Here is a 23,576-nt window from a genome sequence, read left to right as displayed (position 1 = left end):
AGTTATATGTAAAATGCCACACAACTGAGTATTCTGAAACATCTATTGAGAGCCCCTGGCTTAGGAGCTAAACGTAAGCATGGAGCAAGAGAGAATTCGTTGACATGGCACTGAAAAGCACAGAGCAGGCAAGCAATACATGGTGGCTGTTGGGTCATTGTATAACCAACAACAGAGTATGCCTGTGCCCAGTTGATAAGATTTTCATAAGGAACTAACGTCTGAAGGGGAAGTGGAAGGGAACTAGATGAGGAAAGGAGAGTTGGGTTCTTCTGATGCTGGCATTAATCTGCACAGCCCATTTCTTCTAAATGGCCCAGCTCCTGTGCTTTTTGAGTGTTTGTGTCTGCTTTGTATGACAGCTCTGTTACACTGTCAGATGTTACGTCTTATAGCACTCTCCCCTCCTCTAATTTGCTGTTTATAATCTGTTCTAAGCCAAGAAAACTAGATTCATTTCAATACAATCAATTCAACATTTTGGGGGCATGGTGTCAGTTACCTAGAAGCAGAAAACCTTGTTAGAATTGTGACAAAACTGGGGCGCCTGGGTGGCTCAGTTGGTTAAGCAACTGCCTTCGGCTCAGGTCATGATCCTAGAGTCCCTGGATCGAGTCCCGCATCGGGCTCCCTGCTCAGCAGGGAGTCTGCTTCTCCCTCTGACCCTCCCCCCTCTCATGCTCTCTCTCTCTATCTCATTCTCTCTCTCAAATAAATAAATAAAATATTAAAAAAAAAAAAAAAGAATTGTGACAAAACAAAAGTAAAACAGCCTTGACTGAGGATAATCTGTGAGTAAGGTAAAAGAACACTGGCATTTATGTAGACAGTTTGCAAATTCCCCAAATTCTCTGGAATGGTTGTACCAGAATAACAGACAACACTGAAATGCAGATCCCTGGATCTGCATAAAATCTTTTGGGATCCCTGGTTTTCTGATTCAACACGACTTCATGGGTTCTCCTGACAAATAGGAATTTCACAGATAGGATGTAAAGGAGGATGAAACACATTCAAGTGACTAATCACAAGGTTGAGATTCTTTTTTAACATGTCCATAGGATGATTCTGCTGCTCAACCAGGTATGAAAACCACTGGCCTCCAGAAACAGGGAATGATCACAGATGTAAGCCAGGAGGGGCAGCCAATGTGAGCATTCCATATTACATAAAAAAAAATCCTAGCAATCTCAACTTTTAGATAACAAGAAGTCCTTTTTGGTTCAGACCAAATCTGTCAAAGAGAGGAAGGTACTTTGCCCGTCCCCCGCCTGTCATCTTCCCTATCCAACTCCCAATGTCTACAATCTGGGAAAATTACCCAGAACAATCAGAGTAAGAATGCAACATCAGCCCCATGCAATTAGATACAATTTCTAGATAATCAGTAACTGGTGTCCTAAAGAAAGCAACTTCCTAATTTCCTTGGCGAGTAGTAATAGATGCTCCATTAAAGTACAAATATAATAAGGCTAGGGATACTGTCTGCTTGTTCAGAGCATGGCTCATGGCCAATGATCCACAAATAGTTGTTGACTAAATCAAAAATTCTATGACTGAGTCAATTGCAGAATCAAAAATAATAAAGATTTAGGAATAAATTTAGCAAAAGAGTTATGAAACTTATACTCTGGAAACTATAAATCATTGTTGAAAGAAATTTTAAAAGACCTAAATAAATGGAAAGGCAACCCATGTCCATGAATTGGACTTAATATTGTTATGGCAATACTCTCCAAGTTGATCTACAGATTCAATGCAGTACCTATCAAAATCCTAGGTGACTTCTTTGCAAAAATTGACAAACTGATCCTAAAAATTTTATGAAAATTTAAGGGACCCAAAATAGCCAAAACAATCTTGAAAAACAACAAAGATTCACACTTCCTAATTTCAGAACTTACTACAAAGCTACAGTCATCAAAGCAGTGTGGTACTGGCATGAAGATAGACCTATAGATCAATGGAATAGAATTGGGAGTCCAGAAATAAACCCATACATAAATGTGAATTGACTTTTGACAAGGATGTCATGGTATAATAAAAAATAAATATTTGGTCTTTGTCTCCATTTCCTGGCACAGAACTCCTAATAACCTCTGGAATTCATAGTCTTTTGTATGCTAATGAGATGGCTCAAGGGGGGGTGAGAGGTACTTGGGGGGTTAAATAGCTTCAGGATAGGGCTGGTCGCAAGAAGTTCAATCATCAAAAAAAAGGTCAATCATCAATGGTCAATGATTTAATCAATTATTCCTATGTAATGAAACCTCCATAAAAAACCCTAAAGGGCAGAGTTCCAAGAGCCTTCAGGTTGGTGAGCTTATTGATGTGCTACAAATATGGTGTGCCAGAGAAGGCATGAAAACTGCCCCTCCCCCTCATACCTCATCCCGTGTATCTCTTCCATTTGGCTGTTACTGAGTTGTATCCTTTATAACAAATGGGTAAAAGAAAGTGTTTTCCTGATTTCTGTGAGTCATTCTAGTGAGTTATCAAACCTGAAAAGGGGGTTGTAGGAACTCCCACATTTATAGTCAGTCAGTCAGAAGTACAGTGATCCCTGGAACTTGCAATTGGTGTCTGAAGTGGAGACAGTTTTGTCCTTAACCAGTGGGATCTGCACTAACTCTGGAAGTCAGCATCAGAATTGAATTGAATTGTTGGATACTCAGTTGGTGTAGAAGAATTAGAAAATTGGATGTGGGTATCAGAAGTAGTGTCAGAAAAAAAGATTTCACAGAAGCCAATGCGATTCAATGAGGAAAGAACAGTCTTTTCAATAAATGATGCTGAGATAACTGGCTATGCACACAAGAATGAAGTTGGACCCCTACTTCACACCACATACAAAAATTAACTCAAAATTGATCAAAGATTTAAATGTAGGAGTTAAAACTATAAAACTCTTAGAAGAAAACATAGGTATGAATCTTTATGAACTTGGGTTATAAAATGGTTTCTTATATATGACACCAGAACTACATGCTAAAAAAGAAAAAATACACACTCTAGACTTCATCAATATTCAAAACTTTCATGCTTCAGTGGACACCATCAAGAAAGTGAAAAGACAACCCAAAGAATGAGAAAAAATTTGCAAATCATGTATCTGATAAATGACTTGTATCTAGAATACATAAAGAACTCCTACAACTTAATAATAAAAAGACAAATAATTTTTTTAAAGATTTATTTATTTATTTGAAAAAGACAGGATATGTGTGTGGAGGGGGGGCAAGCAGAGGGAGAGAGAGAGTCTTAAGCAGACTCCACGCTGACCACAGAGCCCCATGCAGGCTCTATCTCACGACCCTGAGATCACAAACCCCCAAAACCAAGAGCCAGATGCTTAACAGACTGTGCCATCCAGGAGCCCCGACAAATAATCATTTTTTTTGAATGGGCAAAGGATATGAATAGGCATTCCTCCAAAGAAGATATTCAAGTAATGTACGAGAAACACTCCTACATGCACATACCTGCATATGCACACTGCAGCTGATTACCTAAACCCTCAGTTACTTTATGCCCTCCAGCCCTATATCTCCATCTGGTTTTCTCCCTCTAGATGTCACACAGATGTAAACTTAACACTTCAAACCCAAACTCTCAAAAATGAAACTCACTATTTTTCTGGTTTTCTCTCCCCATGGCCCCAGCATCCAACCAGGGGTCAAGTTAGATAGTTTGCCACCATTTGTTATTTTTTTCTTGTCCTCAAGACCTAATGCAATCAATCATCAAGTCTAAATAAGTTTATCTCCTATCTTTCAGTACCCCCTGCTGCTCCCTCGGTTCAGACCACAGCTTCTCTACTGTATTGTCAAGACAGCACCCCGACGAGCCCTGTGCCTCTGGACAGACCTCACTGCCTTGTCTTCAGCTGTAGCCCAGTGCCTACCAAGAGACCTGGCACGGAGCTGGCAATCATTAAATATTAGTTGAATAAATGGCCAAATAAAATGGGGAAGAAAAATAGAATATTAGAAGCTCTGATATGATGGTAAAGTGGGCTTGACATTAATATTCATTAAATTAATGGGACAAATATTAAAGATGAAACATCAAATGGGTAATGGAATCATAAATAGTAAGCAACCTGAAGAATCATAAAGAAACAAATTATGTTGGACAAACATGAATTATGGTAAAAAATGCATCAGATACGTTATTCATTTGATATTTTGAATTATGTCTGTCACATTGTGTTAGAAAAACATCCTTGTGAAATTGGGGTAAATTGACCAACCTGAACATATACAGCATGAAAAGACACATGAATAATGGAAATGGCAGGAAATATGCAAAGAGAAGTTTCCAGGAAATCATTACCCTCTGTGTGATAAGCTTTAAAACTTATACAAGTGATTAAACCATTAATAATCCACAGTAAGGATTTTAAAATTGAAATATTTTATTCCTTGGGGTGCCTGGGTGGCTCAGTTGGTTAAGCATCTGCCTTTGGCTCAGGTCATGATCTCAGGGTCTTGGGATCAAGTCCCACATTGGGCTCCCTGCTCAGAGGTGAGTCTGCTTCTCCTTCTCCCTCTGCCCTTCCCCCATTTGTGCTCCTCTCTCTCTCAAATAAATAAATAAAATCTTAAAAAAAAAAGGAAATATTTTATTCTTCACATCTTAATGGTCATGAAAGGAAGAAAACTCTCTGCCCCTCCTCTATTTTCCATCTTGGCCTGAGATTATGAGACAAGACTTATCTAAAATACTTGACTCCAGGGGTTCCTGGGTGGCTCAGTCGGTTAAGCGACTGCCTTCGGCTCAGGTCATGATCCTGGAGTCCCTGGATCAAGTCCCGCATCGGGCTCCCTGCTCAGCAGGGAGTCTGCTTCTCCCTCTGACCCTCCCCCCTCTCATGTGCTCCTCTCTCTCATTCTCTCTCTCTCAAATAAATAAATAAAATCTTTAAAAAAATAATAAAATAAAATAAAATACTTGACTCCATTAAAAAAAAGAAAAAAAAACTCTGTAATAAATGTTGAATTAAATGGAGATACTAAAAAAATAAATAAAAAATAAATAAATGGAGATACTCACCCAAAGCCTATAGCCACCCAGTAGTTTCTGACTCCCTGATGGGGCCCCACCATAGGCAGAATGTCAGGAGAATAGGTGATAGGGCCATTGACGATATTGATGATGTCAGCCTTTTTCAAGACTGGAACCATTTCCATGGCAGCTTCAACATGTTCCATGATTCGGTCAAGATCAGACTCAAAGAGCTCCTTTCCAAACCCTGCATAGACATACCATTGTGGTCAGGATGCTTCAGCTGCCCTGACATGTACTCTGAAGTGACTTAAATCTGAAATTTAAAGGTAGTCTGTAGGAAGGTACTTCCTTTTTTTTTTTTAAGTCTAAACTTCATATTCACTATCAACAGATAGGTACCCATCACATTACTGAGAACAATAATGTTATTTTTGTTGAAACAATAAAATCATGAAAGTTAACCTTTTTCATTAGTAATAAATTCAAATCTAGGTATATTAATAGTTTTCAACATTTAATCCAATCATAGTTTAAAAAAAAATAACAACAATTATTGGTTTGTCAAGACAGAGCTTTTATCCTTCACCATAAAAGTCTATTCTATCTTCCCAGGAAAGGGCAAATGGAAGCTTACAAAGTCATGTCAGGACACAGGGGATAAACAGAAAAGTACTCCAGGATCTAGGATAATGGATTCCAGATGCCTTTCAGCTCTCAGCAGAGAAGGAAGGGCATGGAGGCCTCCTTCCTCAAGCCTGCTCCCCCAGGTATCTGAGGGCTAGAATTTTGAGAAAAGAGTCAGGGTCTTGGAACACAATCTTTTTCTCAGTCCTCAAAGGTACTGTGACTGAAGGCAGGGCCACAGAGGAGCTTCTGAAAGAACTTCTCCTCCAGTACTGAGAGCTTTCCCACACAGCAGGCAGCCAGCTCCTGTTCTCCTGTGAACTGCGCGCTGGGTTGGTTGCATGGAGGCCCGCAGACCACTAGGCTTGGACCAGGACATGCATGCACCCAGGGCCAGCTCTCCCTCCAACTGCAATTATTTAAATATTTGTTCAACATTTATTTGGAAGAGAGGCTGCCAGCATGAGGGAAGAGCAGAAAGGAAGGCTCTCAGGTGGCGATCAGCCCTCCCTCTGAGATCGGGAGCTATTCCACACAGGCCCAAATGTGCAGAGCCCACACAACAAGACAAAAGCCCTCAGCTAGCTGGAGCTGGCCGAACTTCTGTGGAAGGCAACTGAGTGATCATCTGTTGTCACATGGGCATAGGTGGATTGAGGAGCAGGAGAGAGGTTCATTCCCTATCCCAAGGATAATTACCAAAAGTACAATTCTAGAAAGTACAATTTCCTCCATTTCTTTATATCCCTTATTTCAGTGTCCCAATGACATTTTAGCACTTTCTATAGATTGTTTTAATTGTTGACCTCCTTATGTAACCACCTATCTCTAATCTAGCTTGTGGAAATGTTTCATGAAAAACAAAAACAGATCCATCTCCCTTACAGAACTGGAAAGAGAAACTATGGTTCCTCCTGCTTTAGCATAGGGCTCTTCTAATCCATTTACGTAGTAGGCGAAGGCCTCAGTTTGCAGGCCAACCTATCCTGCTCTGTGATGCACTCTGAGGCTTTCATACTTAGCAGCCTGGATATCCTGTCTCTGACACCTGTCCTGTTTCCAGCTGTCAAAACACAATAGCAGCCATACCCAAATCTGAAAACTAGACCAAACAGGTAGGGGATTAAGGAAAAAGTGGGAGGCAGGAGGTTGGTGTGGGCAGGCAAAAATAACCTGAAGCCTTCCAAACCAGCAGAAGATATGTTTCTTCAGCTTCTCCGTCATCAACTGCCTCTTTTCTCTTTCCTTACTTCTGCTGTGATTGTTCGAAGGGACATGAGAACAGAGCTTACCTCAAACTGCTCACCTCCACAGTCCAGGTATCCGGTAGTCTCATATTATGGTGTCATCTGAATCTACAGCCAGCCCCCAGCCACAGAAAAGACAAAACACATGTGCCTGACCTGCACACGCTTGCGTTTATGGAACCCACCTGGAGGGACTCCATTGGTGACCCATGTGTCCTGCACTTTCATTTTCTCCTGACTTTCGTATGGACCAAACAAAAGCCCATCCCTTTCCTGTCGGAGATAATAGGATCCTTCCAGGTCACGGAGCACCGGGAGTTCCCGTTTCAAAGCTTTCACTTCAGGTATAGTCGATGTAACAACATATTGATGCTGGACCGGAATGAGAGGATGTTCTAGTCCCACCATCTTACCTACTTCACGAGCCCAAAATCCTTAAAGAAAAAAAAACATTTTAAAATGTTACCACATACGAAAACATACCACATCTGACATTAAAATGGCAATTTATTTTAAAATAAAATATTTAGAAGACTTTAGTACTCATGGCAAAGTCAAAAGAATGTCATAACGACTTTAAATTTTTTGTCATTGCAAAACTGAGTGGGGGAAGAGAAGACTGTATTCTACCCTGCCCCAGCGTTTGAAAGATATCTATAATCTAAGGGAACTTCATTCCTGAAAAAGCATTTTGCCCATAAGCAGAAAAAGGCAGGAAAACAACAACAAAAACAAATTTACTTGAAGGGAAAAATAAACAACCCAAATACATAAAATGTACAAATGATGATAAGAAAGACAGTAATGGACTGACCCTATTCCTGAAAGACAGTTGATCAAGCAATAAGGGGCCCTGTGTGATCCACATAATAATTATGCATAAGAGAGTCCTGAAAGTCAGTCCCTCCATCCCCCAGGCCCTCCTCTCCCCAAGTTACTGATACCTAAGATTCTACAAATACAAAATTGTGCTGTTAACTTAAAATTTGAAAACGTATAGGGGCGCCTGGGTGGCTCAGTCCCTAAGCATCTGCCTTCGGCTCAGGTCACGATCCCAGGGTCCTGGGATGGAGCCCCGCATCGGGCTCCCTGCTCTGCGGGAAGCCTGCTTCTCCCTCTCCCGCTTCCCCTGCTTGTGTTCCCTCTCTCATTGTGTCTCTCTCTGTCAAATAAATAAATAAAATCTTAAAAAAAAAAAATTGAAAACGTATATACTTTGGGAGAGAGAGCACAGTAAGTTTTATCTGTTACTGTAAAAGTTTAGTTAGAATACATTTGTAAGATCCTTTCCTGCAAAGGGCATGAAGGAACCAGGAGTCCAGAGCAGGAGGGAAAAAGAGTCACAGCAAAGAGCAAAGGGCGCCTAAGTAGGTGGGACTTCCTGTATGAGAGTGTATCTCACTTCACAGTGCGTGCTGGGAACGTCTTACTGGTGGCAGTGAATGTTATTTTTACCTTTGCAGAAGAAGGAGTCAAACTGTGGCTGAAAGTACACTTGATTCTCCCCCCAGGTGACTCTTCAGTATACAGATGTGGAGCTAAAGTCCAGAGACCTTGGAACCAAGACCAGGAGACTCTGGAATCATCACACTTTATTGGTTTTCTTGCTACGGAAAGACTTTATTTTAAAAATCTAAGACACCTTTACTTGCATAAAGGTATTTCAGAATCTAGAATGATTATATGGCACGGAAGTGGTGTCACCTGACCCATCAGTGGATTATTTGGGGGGAAGAGGTTCTATTTGGTTGTTTGCTTCATAATAATTTTGAGTAATCATTCAAATGATTAGAGCATCTTATTCAAGTTATTTCTTCAGAGGTTGCACTCTTAACTTTTAACCATTTCTGCTTCTGCTTTTTTAGGAATCTAATAAGGGGTTCTGGAGCCTCTGTCATTATGAGGTTCAGAGCTAGATACAGAATTATCAATTATGAATCAGTCTGGGAACCCAGACTATGTACTCTTATGTGTCCAAATTTATTTCTATTTAACTATCTAAACATCATCCTGTGTTCTGTTGTTTTGTTCTGGCCTAATGGCTAAACTGGCCGTACTTGTTTAATAGTCCCAGAAATGGATGTCTATTTGCAAACCAAAAATCATACCTGTGGGCATTAGAGTCTCTTGCTGGTTTTTTAATAACTTACAGATTTAATTTATTTTTGTTAGCAGGAAGATGTGAATTGCCAATGTCAGGACTTTGTAGGAAAATATAGGAAAGCCATATATTCTAGTTATATGCAACTATAGCAGATTTAAAATATGAGAAAACAAAATATTTAGCCTGGCAATTCAAACCACTATAGTATCCTCAATACACTTGTTTCAATTAAAAACATAAAATGAAGAAAATAAATTCTGTCCTATTCAAACATATTTTTGAATTTCTGAGTCTAATTGCTTGCTTATTAATGCACTTGATCATTAAAATACAGAGAGAACATATACATAAATATTCTAGAGCTATATGATTTCAAACTCCATAACCAGCTCTATGCTGTTTTCCCCTATGGTGGTGGTGTTTGTTGGCATTTTCTTCCTCTATATGTCAAGGAAGTTAACCTAAATCTGGCAGAATTACACTTCAACTCTTGCTACGTCACCCACCCACCAAGTTCAAAGGTAAGAGAGACAAATATGGAAAAATCACTAAAATCTACCATTATGACCTGAGAAACAAGTGAAGAGTCAGTAACAATGTTATTGGAAATGCCTTCCATTTTTTTTAGAAAAATGCAATGATTAATTAAATGGACTTAAAATGAAGAGTGAAGGTTCATGGACAAGTTTCCTTGTATAAGATGGTTTATATGGTGACAAGGATGATTTATACAGTGACATTCTTCCGTGCAGAGTATCAGGCAAAATTAAGCAATTCTTTTTTGGCTGAACCCTGGGCTTCATGTTGGCATGATCCAATCATATTTCTGATTTACCATGTTAGGAAAATTCTTTTTTTTTTTTTAATTTTATTTATTTATTCATGAGAGACAGAGAGAGAGAGAGGCAGAGGGAGAAGCAGGCTCCCAAGGAGCAGGGAGCCCGATGCGGGACTCGATCCCAGGACCCTGAGATCATGACCTGAGCCGAAGGCAGACGCTTAACCATCTGAGCCACCCAGGCGCCCCCATGTTAGGAAAATTCTTAAGTAAAGTTTACAAAGCTTAATGAGTCAATTAGAAATGAAGTCAAGAGAAACATTCTTCACCATGCAGAGAAAAAGCTTACATCATAATAAAGAGCTTCTGTTCATGCCACTGAGCTACACATTAGGTGGGTAGAATGAAGCAAATTTTTTAAAATTTATTTTGATTTTTTTTTAAGATTTTATTTATTTGAAAGAGAGAGACACAGAGAGAGAGGGAACACAAGCAGGGGCAGTGGGAGAGGGAGAAGCAGGCTTCCTGCAGAGCAGGGAGCCCGATGTGGGGCTCGATCCCAGGACCCTGAGATCATGACCTGAGCCTAAGGCAGAAGCTTAATCGACTGAGCCACCAAGGTGCCCATGAAGCAAATTTTAAAAGTTTCAGGTAGCAAAGGCAAGGTAGTCTATTTCATCCCAAGATGCTAGGAGTGTCTGAAACTGGTTTTCAGCTCTGCTTGCTCAAGAATAAGGTTACTACATTCTCGCTTCTGTAGGAACATCTACATAGTAGTGTTTCTCGAAAGATGTTTTGCAGACTATCTGGAGCAGACAACACAGCACCTGGAGTATCTATTTAAAATACAGCTCAGGGGCGCTCGGGTGGCTCAGCCGTTAAGCGTCTGCCTTCGGCTCGGGTCATGATCCCAGGGTCCTGGGATCGAGCCCCGCATCGGGCTCCCTGCTCCACGGGAAGCCTGCTTCTCCCTCTCCCACCCCCCCTGCTTGTGTTCCCTCTCTCGCTGTGTCTCTGTCGAATAAATGAAATCTTTAAAAAAATAAAATACAGCTGAGAGACCCCAATCAGACCACTTCAATTAGAATCTTTCTGAAGTCTGGGAAGCGGCCTATGGTGATTCTTATGCCCATTAGCTTGAGAACCAAATGTCCCAGCAGAATGGGTGCTGTATGACTACAGAGCAAGTGAAAGGAGGTGGGTAATCTTAAAGCCTGTACCAAGAGGTTATAGTAAACTGATGCTAGTCTCCCCGGGATGGGGGGCGGGGGGAGAGGGCGCAGATAAGGCTTTCAAAGAAATAATTATAATCATAATTATTACACTTAATTTTTTAAAAAATATTTATTTATTTATTTATTGAGAGAGAGAGTGATAGAGCATGAGAGGGGGGAGAGTCAGAGGGAGAAGCAGACTCCCCCCGTGAGCAGGGAGCCTGATGCGGGACTCGATCCTGTGACTCCAGGATCATGACCTGAGCCGAAGGCAGTCACTTAAACAACTGAGGCACCCAGGCGCCCTACACTTAATTTTTTTAGTAATTTTTTATTATGTGGTACTGGTTCTGTTCTGTGTGCTCTACATTATTAGCTCATTCACTGATCATAACAACTTTTTGAGATAGGCACTATTATCTCCATTTTGCAAAGGAGTAGTTTGCCCAGGTCACAGGGTTGGCAATACATGTGGTTCCAGGCCGCAGAGCCCCACTGCCCTGGACTGTGCTGGAGACATATCGGCAAACACACATTTTTTCACTTTTAGACTTTCCTTTTCATGAATATCCTGAAGACTCAGCTGCCTTCTGTTACGACTTCATATAAAGAAACTCCTAGCAGGTTATGGTACAATTGAGTAGATAATAGTGGTATTTATATCTTTCCATTGGGGTCACATTTCCAAGTCTACATCCTGATTACTTTAATTAGATTTCAGAGCTGGTCTGAAGGCCTTGTCTGAATTTGTGAGACATCCTGGTCTCACTGAGTAACTCTGGGATACATTCCACCAGCCGCGCATTCTCAAATCATGTTAGCACAGTGCCTTCCGATGATGGTTGCTTTATTCATAAATTTGATCTCTGTTAGCTTCAATTCTAAAAGCAGGCATGCCCATATCTTTGCCCTCAGTTACTGAGGCTTACCTTTTAGGGAGCTCTTATACTTTAAATAAACTTATTTTGACTTATTATTTCTACAAATAATTAAATACACACCTCTCTACACCTACCACGGACTACAAATATGCAATCAGTTAGATTTCCTCCAGTAACTTCTACCCAGTAGAAGAGAAGAGATGGAGGAAGAAAAGAAAAAAACAAGATTATGGGCCAGAGATATGATCTGAATGAGATAAAGAATTGAACATTGAGACAGCATAGTTCTTCACATAGTTTTCTTTCTTTTTTTTTTTCACATAGTTTTCAAGAAGGAGCTGCCTGGATTACCAAGAACCGAGGATGGGAAAGGGAGTAGATGCGGCTAGGCAAAAAGCTCCAGGAGCCTGCCCTAAAGGAAAAACTAACTTACAAAGTCTCCCTCAGTTTACAAATGTCTTAGCAATCTACAAGAACAAAGCATTCGATACTATCATCAATAACCTAGCTTCCAGAAGGAAATGTAGATACAGTTAAAGACTTTATAACCTGCAGCCCATCGACAGATACTTGAAGTGGGCAGAGTGTAATGTTCCTCCAGGAAGTTCCCCACTATCTTCATGTTAATGCCTTACTAGAGGGGTAACAACCTTAACTTGACAATGGCAAGGCCTCCAGTATCCTGTGAGTCTTCTTTAGCATATGAAAGTTCTTTTGGAAACCTCCCTTTTTCCTTACCTCCCCCAACCCCATAGTATACAATCAGCCACTGCTCACAACCCCGGGGCAGCAGCTCTTTCTGCCCACAGGTTCTGTCCCCATGCTTTAATAAACCACCATTCTGCACCACCCCCCCCCAAAAAAAAAAAAAAAAAACTCCAAGAGCAAAGGACAAAGAAGGACATCCTGGAGAACAATCCCAGGAATTCGGTTCCACATAGTGGTAAATGCAGGGCCACACCATCAACCTAATTCCCAGGATTTGTTTTCCCAGGCCAGCGCCATTTTCCAGGACCTCCTGCCATTGCCCTCCCCTCCTCCAATCACACCACAAGATTTCATAGCTGCATAGACAACTTCATCTGGTAACTTACTGTTTAGGTGAGATCTCCTTGAGAATTATTCAGTGATTCCTTATTCCTCACAGTAAAGAAAAAATTTATTACAGCAGTAATGAATTACGTAAATCAAAGCTTACCATTTTCGGAAAATGATAAATAAATGTGTTAAATAAGTTCTACATGATTTCTCTAAGTATCAGTTGGGAGTAGTTGCCTGACACACTATGTTGAGAGAAATAGCGGAGCATGCCCAAGCCCGTCAGAGATGAGTGCAGTGATCAATTAGCGATGTCTGCCGGGGTGCTGGTATGGAGGTCAGAGTGTGTTTGTTTAGTTTGTTTAGTTTGCTATCACTCTAAAAACGGTCCAATGTATTTAGGTAATAAATCTGTGAGACCATAAAGTTGCAAGATTAGAAAGAGTCCTTACTACATGGGAAAAAAAAGATGAATGATTAATCTTAGATCTTCTAACAGAATTTAGATCAGTGGTCACTATGGATGGTAATGGGTGGGTGGTCTCAGATAGAGATTGGGGGGGTGAAGGGTGAGGCTCAAAAACAAAGCAATGTTTTATGCCTTTGCGTTTATTTTTTAGTCCTTTTACATTATTGTGAATTTCAAATGATATTGAAGAAAGCATGAGATTTTTATGCTTTTCCAATGGGGGGCATGGATTAGAATAATTCAGAAATACTATTTTAAACTCTTAAATATTGAAGACATGACTTTTCTAGAACCACTGAGTGTTTTGTTAAAAAAAAAAAATAACATCGATCAAAAGTTACAATTTAGAGGAAAGAACTTAAGGGTCCCTGTTTCTGATCTGTCCTCAGGGCATATCATTTGACTTGATAAATAATGATTGTTTTCATTTTATAATTTGAGCAGTGACTCAAAGAGCAGACCACAAGATAATCAGCTACTGCCTCCTGCTTACTTTAGGTTTTAAATTAACCACTATGAACCACAGGTAAATACAAATTATTAGCCCAGTTTAGACTGCATAAGCATTTTCATTTGCACAAGAACTCACTTCTGTATGTGTGACAGTTGAAAATGACTTCACAGGTAAATGACCTGTTAGAAAGTGTATTAACTCAGGAGTCAAAAGACCCAGGTCCAAGTCCTGGTTCCAATATAACTGTGTCGCTTTGCCAAGTAACATGACCTTTCCGGACCTTGGTCTCCACAGTGGAAAATGAGTGGCTTGTTAGATTATCTCAAATATCCCTTTGACTTCACTACTCCGAGTCTAAGTTGTAACAGAGCAACATTAAAAAAAAAAAAAGGTTATGAAATATATTTAATAATGTTCTAAGAGGAAAAGGGTTAAACATATATTTTTTTTAAGATCTTATTTATTTGAGAGAAAGAGCACGTGCACGCAAGAGAGCATGAGCAGGGGGAGGGGCAGAGGGAGAAGCAGACTTCCTATTGAGCAGGGACCCCGATAAGGGGCTTGACCCCAGGACCCTGGGATCATGACCTGAGCCGAAGGCAGACGCTTAACCAACTGAGCCAGCCAGGCACCCCAGGATTAAACATTTTTTGACTGGAGTCAACCAATCAGAAATGGATGAGAGAGAACACAAATGATTAGATCTTCCCCCAAAAGCAAACTGAGAACAAAAAGGATGCTCACAAATTTGCACATTAGACTTTATTAGTATAAAGAAAGAGTGAACGTAGAAGGGAAAAAGCATCATGAACAAAACATGATCTGGAGGAGAAGAAAACAGGATGGAGAAGAACACCAACTTTCTGTGTGTGTAAACAAGGGCAGAGTGGCATCACACGTCAAAAGCAAAGTGATGGAGCTTAGAAACAGACAAAATGTTCATCTGGGGAACATTACAGTGTTTCCCAACAATGTGCCTAGTATAAAACATTACTCTATGGCCACATGTCTTATATCTTTGCCACTTGAAAAAACCCACTAATTTATTTATTTAAAATATTTTATTTATTTATTTGACAGAGACAAAGACAGCAAGAGCAGGAGCACAAGCAGCGGGAGTGGGAGAGGGAGAAGCAGGCTCCCTGTCCAATGCGGGGCTTGATCCCAGGACCCTGGGATCATGACCTGAGCCGAAGGCAGACGCTTAACGACTGAGCCACCCAGGCGCCCCGAAAAAACCCACTAATTTAAATATATATATATATATATACATATATATATGTACACACACACATCATATTTGTATATATGATGCTTACCTGCAGTATTCACAATTCTTTTCGCTCTCATAGATCCCTCTGGTGTTTCAACATCCCATGTTCCATCTGACCTGGGTTTCAGAGAAGTCACCGGGGCGGGATATTTTAAAAGGGCACCATATTTCCTAGCCCCAGCAGCTAGGGCCATAGTTAGAGAGTAAGGATCAATGTGACCATCTCCAGGATTATATAGTCCAGCTAAAATCTAAATTAATCATAAAAGAGTCAATATTTAAACAAAACATACCCATTATTCAGTGTAACTATATCCTGCCAGGAAATGTTTAGTAAAACTGGACTTTAAAAGTGCATCACGGCATCAGATTGATCAGTCTGTACTTCTTTTTCCTTGATCAAAGCTCAGGCAGAGGCAGGACTCACACTGAGTGTTAAGAAGACACCCTATTTGATTGACAGAGGCTTGCAATTGTCTCCAACATCCATTCTCTCCCCTGCCCCCCATAGCAATGGAAACTGAATGTTTATTTAGACATATAGCCACTAGGAACAATTTCCAATAGTTGGCAGTTATAAGTTCCAACTGGTAGGTAGAAGTATTACTAAGTTTTGGTCAGTGAAATACAAATGAAAGTGTCATGTGGCAGCTTTCATGAATAGTTTTTTAAAAACAATTGGCATGGGGCACCTGGGTGGTTGAGTCAGTTAAGTGTCTGACTCTTGATCTCAGCTGAGGTCTTGATCTCAGGGTCTTGAGTTCAAGCCCCAAGTTGGACTCCACACTGGGTGTGAAGCCTACTTAAAAAATAAAAGAAAACAAAACCACTGGCATGTGCCCATTGTCCCTTCTTTGTCCTTCCTCCCTCCTATTGTCTGGAATGCAGACATGATGGCCAGCCAGAGCTCTAGCTGCTGCCGTCCTAGAATAAGGACAGAGGAGTCACACCCTAGGAATGACAGAGCAATGATCTAGAAGGCAACTGGGTTCCTGAAATCTTCATGGAAAATAGCCACCATTCAAATCCTGGATTGCCTAAAGGAAAGAGAAACTTCTATCGTGTTTAAGCATTATCATTTTGGTTTCTGACATTTGCAGTCAGTCTAATACTAATTGATCAATTATTTATATTTCATTGTTCAGTACTATTAACAAGTTCACATGTTAAGTGTATACAGGTGTCAGGAAAATGTATACTTGACTTAGTCATTCAACAACTAATGCTTGAATACCTATGTTGCACTAGGACTTCAGGCTAGGTACCATGGGGAAACAAAGAAGAATGACAGTCTGATGAACCAAGCTGATAGAGGGAACACTGTGCAGTATTATAGTTAGGTCTCATTTATTCAATAGAAATCTACTGAGCACCCAATACGAACAAGGAGCTTTTGTCAAATGTCTTTTCTGCATCTATTGAAATGATCATGTGTTTTTGTCCTTTATTCATTCTATTAATGTGGCACATTAAACTGATTGATTTTCAGATGTTATTTTTTTAAGATTTTATTTATTTATTTGTCAGAGAGAGAGAGAGAGAAAGAGCACAAGCAGAGGGAGAAGCAGACTCTGCTGAGCAGGGAGCCAGACTCGGGGCTCGATCCCAGCACCCCGGGATCATGACCTGAGCCGAAAGCAGATGCTTAACTGAGTGAGCCACCTAGGCGCCCCAGATTTTCAGATGTTAAATCAACCCTGCATTCCTGGCATAAATTCCACTTGGTCATACTGCATTATCCTTTTTATATGTTGCTAAATTCAGTTTGCTAGTTAAGGATTTTTGCACCAATATTCACAAGGGATACCTGTCTCTCTTTTCTTGTGATGTCTTTGTCTGGTTTTGGTATCAGGGCAATACTGGCCTCATAGAATGAGTTGGGAAGTGTTCTCTTCTATTTTTGGAAAGGTTTGTGAAGGATTAGTATTAATTCTTCTTTAAATGTCTGGTAGAATTTACCAGTGAAGCCACCTGGGCCCAGTCTTTTCTTTGTGGGCAGCTTTTGATTACTAATCCAATCTCTTGTTACAGTTTTAGTGCAAGAGACTTGTTTTGATTTTTTTTTTTTAAGATTTTTTAAATTTATTTCTTTGACAGAGAGAGATAGCGAGAGCAGGAACACAAGCAGGGGAAGTGGGAGAGGGAGAAACAGGCTTCCCGCGGGGCAGGGAGCCTGATGCAGGGCTCGATCCCAGGACCCTGGGATCATGACCTGAGCCGAAGGCAGACGCTTAACGACTGAGCCACCCAGGCGCCCCGAGACTTGTTTTGATTTTAATGGAATTCATATTACTGTAGACTTCCAAATGTCATGTTGGTATTTTATAATGGATATGTCCTCATTGCAGTAATCCAGTATCTATTTGATTTGGCACCCTGCCCCCAGATCCAGAGACTACACTTTCCACATATTTCCATTGCCTAATACCTTTGAGAAAACTCTGATGGTGAGAACTTCCAGCAAAGCATTCCAAGAGTGACATATAAACAGATAATAAGCATAACCTTACAGTGATGGAATTTCAGTGCAGACAATGCAACTCAAGTCTGCAACCACACTCACACAAAACTACAGAGAAGAGAAGGCCAGCAGCCTATAGACTCACGAGGGCAAACAACCCCAGCACCCAGATCAATGATACAAGGTGCCTCCCCAGTTCAGTTCAGGTCCTAGGGAGGAACGTAAGCCCCTGCTTCTCTCACTAGCGCCATCTGGTGGCATACTTGAGTAGTGTGCACAATGGAGTCAGAGAGCCTGGCTTCAAGTCTCTGCTCCATCTCTTTCTAGCCGGATGAGCCTGAGTCCATTATGTAAACTATCTAACCTGTAATTTCCTGTGTAGCAATAATATATATTGTATAATATTATTGTGAAAATTAAATAGAATTATGTATATAAAGGGCCTAGCATAGTACCTGGTACGTAAATCTACGCTGTAGTGTTGTATAGTGTTAGTCATGCTTATTATCCGAATGGGATTATTGCCTAGCCAAAAAGAAAAAAAAAAAGACACTAAATTCCCAAGAGGATTTTCTCAGCCAAATTTGGTTAAAACTAAATCAATACCTGATATAGAGCCTGTTGGAAGTACAGTTAAGAGCTAAATGGTATTTGTGGAGCAACATAGAGTGGCCCTTCTAAATTTGATTTTGTAAAAAGTTTTAATAAGACAGCCTTTCTATATGCATATTTATCATACTAGGTAATTATTTTATCTGCAGTTCTCAAACAGAAGTTTATGTATGGAAACCCCTAGATCTGGGGACACAGTAATAGAAAGGTGTCGAAAATGCCTCTTCAGTTGTCACAGGTGGAAAACTAAGCTTTTTTCATTATGCTTTTATATTTCATTTAGCATACATAATAGTACACCTTGTTACATGCCCAGATTCCAGCATTAATCATCTGATTTTGCCATTCCAAATGTGTGCGCAGTTTTTCTACCTTTAATAAACTTCTTAAAGTAACTTTTTCTAATCCTAATTCAAGTCCACAATGGTGAAAATACCCTGAAGATAAATACCTTATTCATGTTGAGTAAAGGGAACATCTCTTGAATTTTTTCAGGCCCAATAATGTACTGTTCTGTCGCATGCCAGCCGGTTCGCGTCATCTGATATTTAAATTCATCGACCCTCACAGGAGTTGTGGCAATTCTGATACTACCAGGCTGATGGAATCCCACCACCTGTGACAATCATGCCAATAAAAACACATAAATAAATCATTATTTGGCATTCAAACATGGTTCTTCTTCAGCACAACGAAAATGCGAGTGTACAGAAGAGAGATTTACTCAGCAGTGCAAGAGATAACTATATAAAATCTTTGCATCTTACACAAAGACATTCACTCAGCAAATACTCACTCACCGGCTCCTCTGTGTCCAACACTCTGTAAGCCCCAGAGATGCTATTATGAACAAGAAGCAAAGAGTCTGCCTACATGGCACTTACAGTGTATGGGTGAAGGCAGACAGCTGAGAGCATAATTACAACAACATGGGACAGTGTTCATGTGAGAGGAAAAGAAAACCATGTGAAAACAAGAAAGACCAAGGATTTGAGGAAGGAATATAAAGAATCAGAATGTTGCAGTGATGAGCTGAAGCGTGAATGGAAATACACATTTATTTGACATTTATTGAAGTCCTTCAGTTGGCCAAGCACTCAGTTAGGCGCTGGGTCACAGAGATAAAAGATGGATTCCTTGCCCTCAAGTTTCTCATAGTCCCTAGGAAGACCAACCAGTAAAGTAACTACCACAACAGAGAGAGAGAGAGAGAGAGAGAGATTTGTGTTATAAGAATGTTATATGTGTGGTGCCTGGTGGCTCAGCCGGTTAAGCGTCTGCCTTCAGCTCAGGTCATGATCCCAGACACCTGGGATCGAGTCCCGCATCGGGCTCCCTGCTCAGCGGGGAGTCTGCTTCTCCCTCTCCCTCTGCCTGCCGCTCCCCCTGCTTGTGTGCTCACACTTTCTCTCTCTCTCTCTCTGTGTCAAATAAATAAATAAAATCTTTAAAAAAAAATAATAATGTTATATGCTGTTAGAACCAAGAGACGTGCCCTCAGCCGGCCTGACTGGTGGATGGGGAAAGTCAAGGACAGCTTCTCAAAGGGGGTGACCTCAGGGAAGGGTGGAGGGTGAATACTGAGATGGGGTCTGAGAAGATGCTGTTTCAGGCAGAGAGCCCAGCACATTCCAGAAATATATGTAATTAAGAATAGTTGAAGCATATGTGCATGGCAAAGAGTGGCAAGAGAAAATGTTGGAAAGCAGGCAAGGCTCAGCTAAGGAAGACTCTCCTCCTTTGGCCTTTGGCCTACAAACTGTGGGGAGCCATTTGATAGTTTTAGGCAAGGAAAATAGCGTGAAAAATTTAAGTAAACTCCCATCTTAGCCTATGGATAGTTTTTACCTGCCACTTTATTTTGAGAGCATTTATAAGTATGAAAAGAGATAAAAATAAAAATGAGGGGCTTTTAGTGAAGTACTTTTCAAAACTGTGTGACAGTCTGGTAGCCATTGCCCTCAGATCCTTTGTAATCCAGTTGCTGAAAGTCTCTGATTTCTTGGTTTCTAGATATAGTAACTGACTGAAGATATTTTTGAAAGCTGCTTTTGTATCCTTTCCTTATTTAAAAAAAATCAAGAGTGGTTAATTACATGGGAAATGTGCTCCAAGAAATTAAATGGCTCGTAAAGCAAACTTGGGATTCTTACCTTAAATCGCCACCAGATTTCTCTACCACGAGAAACATTCCCCATGTCATTAATGTCACCAGACACAGCTTCAGTGATGACCTATCAAAATTCTTCAGAAATCCTACATATTTCTGAGAAATTGACCTAAAAGACAATTTCAAGTTAAATGCATTTACCTGTCCAGTTTCTTCTTCCAACTGCTCATAAAGTTTGATGCTAGCATAATGTATCTTCTTCAAGTTTATTCCAGGATGAAAGTAAGTTGTTAAACCTGCCTTAAGAGCGGGAAGAAAAGAAAATACTAAATAAAAAAATAAGAACAATAACATTCTTGGGCGCCTGGGTGGCTCAGTTGGTTAAGCGACTGCCTTCGGCTCAGGTCGTGATCCTGGAGTCCCGGGATTGAGTCCCGCATCGGGCTCCCTGCTTGGCAGGGAGTCTGCTTCTCCCTCTGACCCTCCTCCCTCTCGTGCTCTCTGTCTCTCATTCTCTCTCTCGCAAATAAATAAAATCTTAAAAAAAAAAAAATAACATTCTCTAAAATTTTTTCTTATTTGAGTAGAGTTGACACACAATGTTACATTAGTTTCAGTTGTACAACATAGGGATTCAACAACTCTACATTATGCTATGCTCATCACAAGTGTATCTACCATCGGTCACCATATAACACATTACAATGCCATTGACTATATTCCCTGTGCTGTATCTTTTATCCCCATCTCTTATTCCATTATCTGGAAGCTTGTATCTCTCACTCTCTTTTACCCTTTTTGCCTATCCCCCCACCCACTCCCCTCCTCTCTGGCAACCACCAGTTTGTTCTGTGTATTTATGGATCTGTTTCTACTTTGTTTATTCATTTGTTTTGTTTTCTAGATTCCACATATAAATGAAACCATATGTTATCTGTCTTTCTCCATCTGACTTACTTCACTTATATAATACCCTCCAGGTCCATCATGTTGTCACAAATGGCAAGATCTCATCCTTTTTTGTGGCTGCTTAAAATTCCATTGTCTAAATATACCACTCTTCTTTATCCATTTATCTGGGTTGCTTCTACATCTTGGCTATTGCAAATAATGCTGCGATAAACACAGGGATACATATATCTTTCCAAATTAGTGGGTTTTTTCCCTTTGGATAAATACCCAGGAGTGGAATTATTGGATCATATAATATTTCCATTGTTAATATTTTGAGGACCCTCCATACTGTTTTCTTTAGTGGCTGCACCAACTTACATTCCCTCCAACAGTGCACAAGGGTTCCTTTTCATCCACATCCTTGTCAACAACATTCTCTACTGAGAAGCACCAGCCATTCTTTTGGGATGAGAACACATCAGCTCCAGTTTGAGCACAGCTGGGCATAAGACTCATGGCAGAGTTATGAGAAGAAATTTGAACCATGTAGGTAATGTGAAGTCAGCCAATGAACGTATACTTTAAGTCCCTAAAAGTCACTAAGGAAAGAGTGTTCGTAGGTTCATAAATGGGATGATTACGATGAGAGGTTTAGGAATGTATGCTGTTAGGAAGAATACGGGGGTGGGGGTGGCATACAGCATGGACCCAAACCAGCAAATCATGTGTTCCCATAAGGACAAGGAGCATGGACTAGCAAAATTTTCCTTGACCCAATCCCCACCATTCTCTTAAATGGAACAGCCCTCCTGTTCTCTTTCCTGAAATTCCCAAAATTCAAGAATTAGAAAATTCCTGAGAACTGGAGCCTGGCTAATTGGTGAACAAACTTTTGTTGAAGCTTAACCTGTCTGATGAATACATAATTGTAACCCACAAATATGTGCTGAATAAACACTTATTACTCTCACAAAAAAAAAAACATCTAAATAGTAGCATGCCAAAACCCCTTTTACTAACTCTGGCAGATGCAACGTAGTATCCAAAAAAAGAATTCTAAGCAATTATATGAAGCAGCTTCTCTAAATTAAGTATCTGGGGCCCCATTTTGCAGCTACTTTATTCTGGAAAGCTCATCAGAACACAATCTGTTCAAAATAAAATCTGTTTGGGAGGATTTATAAGGTTCTTCTATGATAGTGGTAGGTATTCGGTTCTCCTGAACTCAAAAGCACCCCATTTAAAGTTCATCAGTCATCCTTTATGGACCAGAACCCTAGGGCTTCTATCAAGTACTTGTTCAAGCATTTGGACACATGCACAGCCTTTTTTTTTTTTTTTTTTTAAGATTTTTATTTATTTATTTGAGAGAGAGAGAATGAGAGACAGAGAGCATGAGAAGGAGGAAGGTCAGAGGGAGAAGCAGACTCCCTGCTGAGCAGGGAGCCCAATGCGGGACTCAATCCCGGGACTCCAGGATCATGACCTGAGCCGAAGGCAGTCGCTTAACCAACTGAGCCACCCAGGCGCCCACATGCACAGCCTTTTTTTTAAAAAATCCTGGCAGATCTTAGAGATGCTCTCAGAGCGAAGCCCCATTCTAATGGAAGTGCCAGTCAGGCTCTTTCACTTTCAAATATCCCACTTTCCTCTACAAGCTTAGTATCTAGTGTGCAGATGAGCTTTTCTAGATCAATAATGGAGAATCCCTAGCCTTCAGGTGTCTGCGTGATATGCATTCCATATATCTCCTGTCAGTTGAAAAAAAAATAACATTCACAAGCCCTGGTAGGGTTCCATTCACCATTTACTCAAGATCCTCTGAGCTTAACCTGGGGTAAATCAGACCACCAGAAAATTGTATATCTACACTATATCAATCCTCTTCCCTTCCCCAGAAAGCTATTTTCATAGAATTATGAATTAATAATCTTTCATATGAAAAAGTCACATGGGCTCATTTTTGTAAAATTGTTATTCAAGACATTTAGCCCAATGAACTTTGTTTAGGGAACACTGTGTTTCTATTCTGGGCTTCAGCAAGGATATATTAAATGGGAATTTTGAAGGAGAAAACATTGTTCTTTTTTTTTTAAGATTTTATTTATTTAGTTGACAGAGAGAGAGCAAGCACAAGTGGGGGAGTGGCAGAGGGAGAGGGACAAGCAGACACCCTGCTGAGCCAGGAGCTGATGCAGGACTCTATCCCAGGACCTTGAGATCATGACCTGAGCTGAAGTCAGATGCTTAAACCGACTAAGCCACTCAGGTGCCCTGAAAACATTGTTCTTATCCTTCAAGATTTTGTAGTCTGACTGAAGTCATGAAACTTTCATATATGAAACAGTGAAATCAAGAGCATATGATTCAGTGCCAAAGCATTTAGAGAAAAACATAAGAACTAAGA

The 23,576-nt window shown here is 40.4% G+C and overlaps 1 protein-coding gene across 2 annotated transcripts in view; it reads right to left on the bottom strand.

Moving 5' to 3' along the window:
- Positions 1-23,576, bottom strand: part of DMGDH (dimethylglycine dehydrogenase) — a 65,899-nt gene that overhangs the window by 35,868 nt on the left and 6,455 nt on the right. For both annotated transcript variants that reach the window (XM_081826680.1, XM_006731875.3), the window contains exons 3-7: positions 20,477-20,575; positions 18,617-18,781; positions 15,139-15,343; positions 7,067-7,315; positions 5,056-5,254 (exon numbers count right to left, since the gene is read on the bottom strand). In XM_081826680.1, the coding sequence (XP_081682806.1) occupies positions 5,056-5,254; positions 7,067-7,315; positions 15,139-15,343; positions 18,617-18,781; positions 20,477-20,575 (917 nt within the window). The remainder of the gene's footprint in view (positions 1-5,055; positions 5,255-7,066; positions 7,316-15,138; positions 15,344-18,616; positions 18,782-20,476; positions 20,576-23,576) is intronic.

This window comes from Leptonychotes weddellii, chromosome 7 (assembly GCF_054177405.1).
Source record: "Leptonychotes weddellii isolate Sample4059 chromosome 7, ASM5417740v2, whole genome shotgun sequence".
NCBI lineage: Eukaryota > Metazoa > Chordata > Mammalia > Carnivora > Phocidae > Leptonychotes > Leptonychotes weddellii.
The sequence above is the reverse complement of the archived record's forward strand: the minus strand, read 5'-3'. Positions and strand labels throughout refer to the sequence as shown.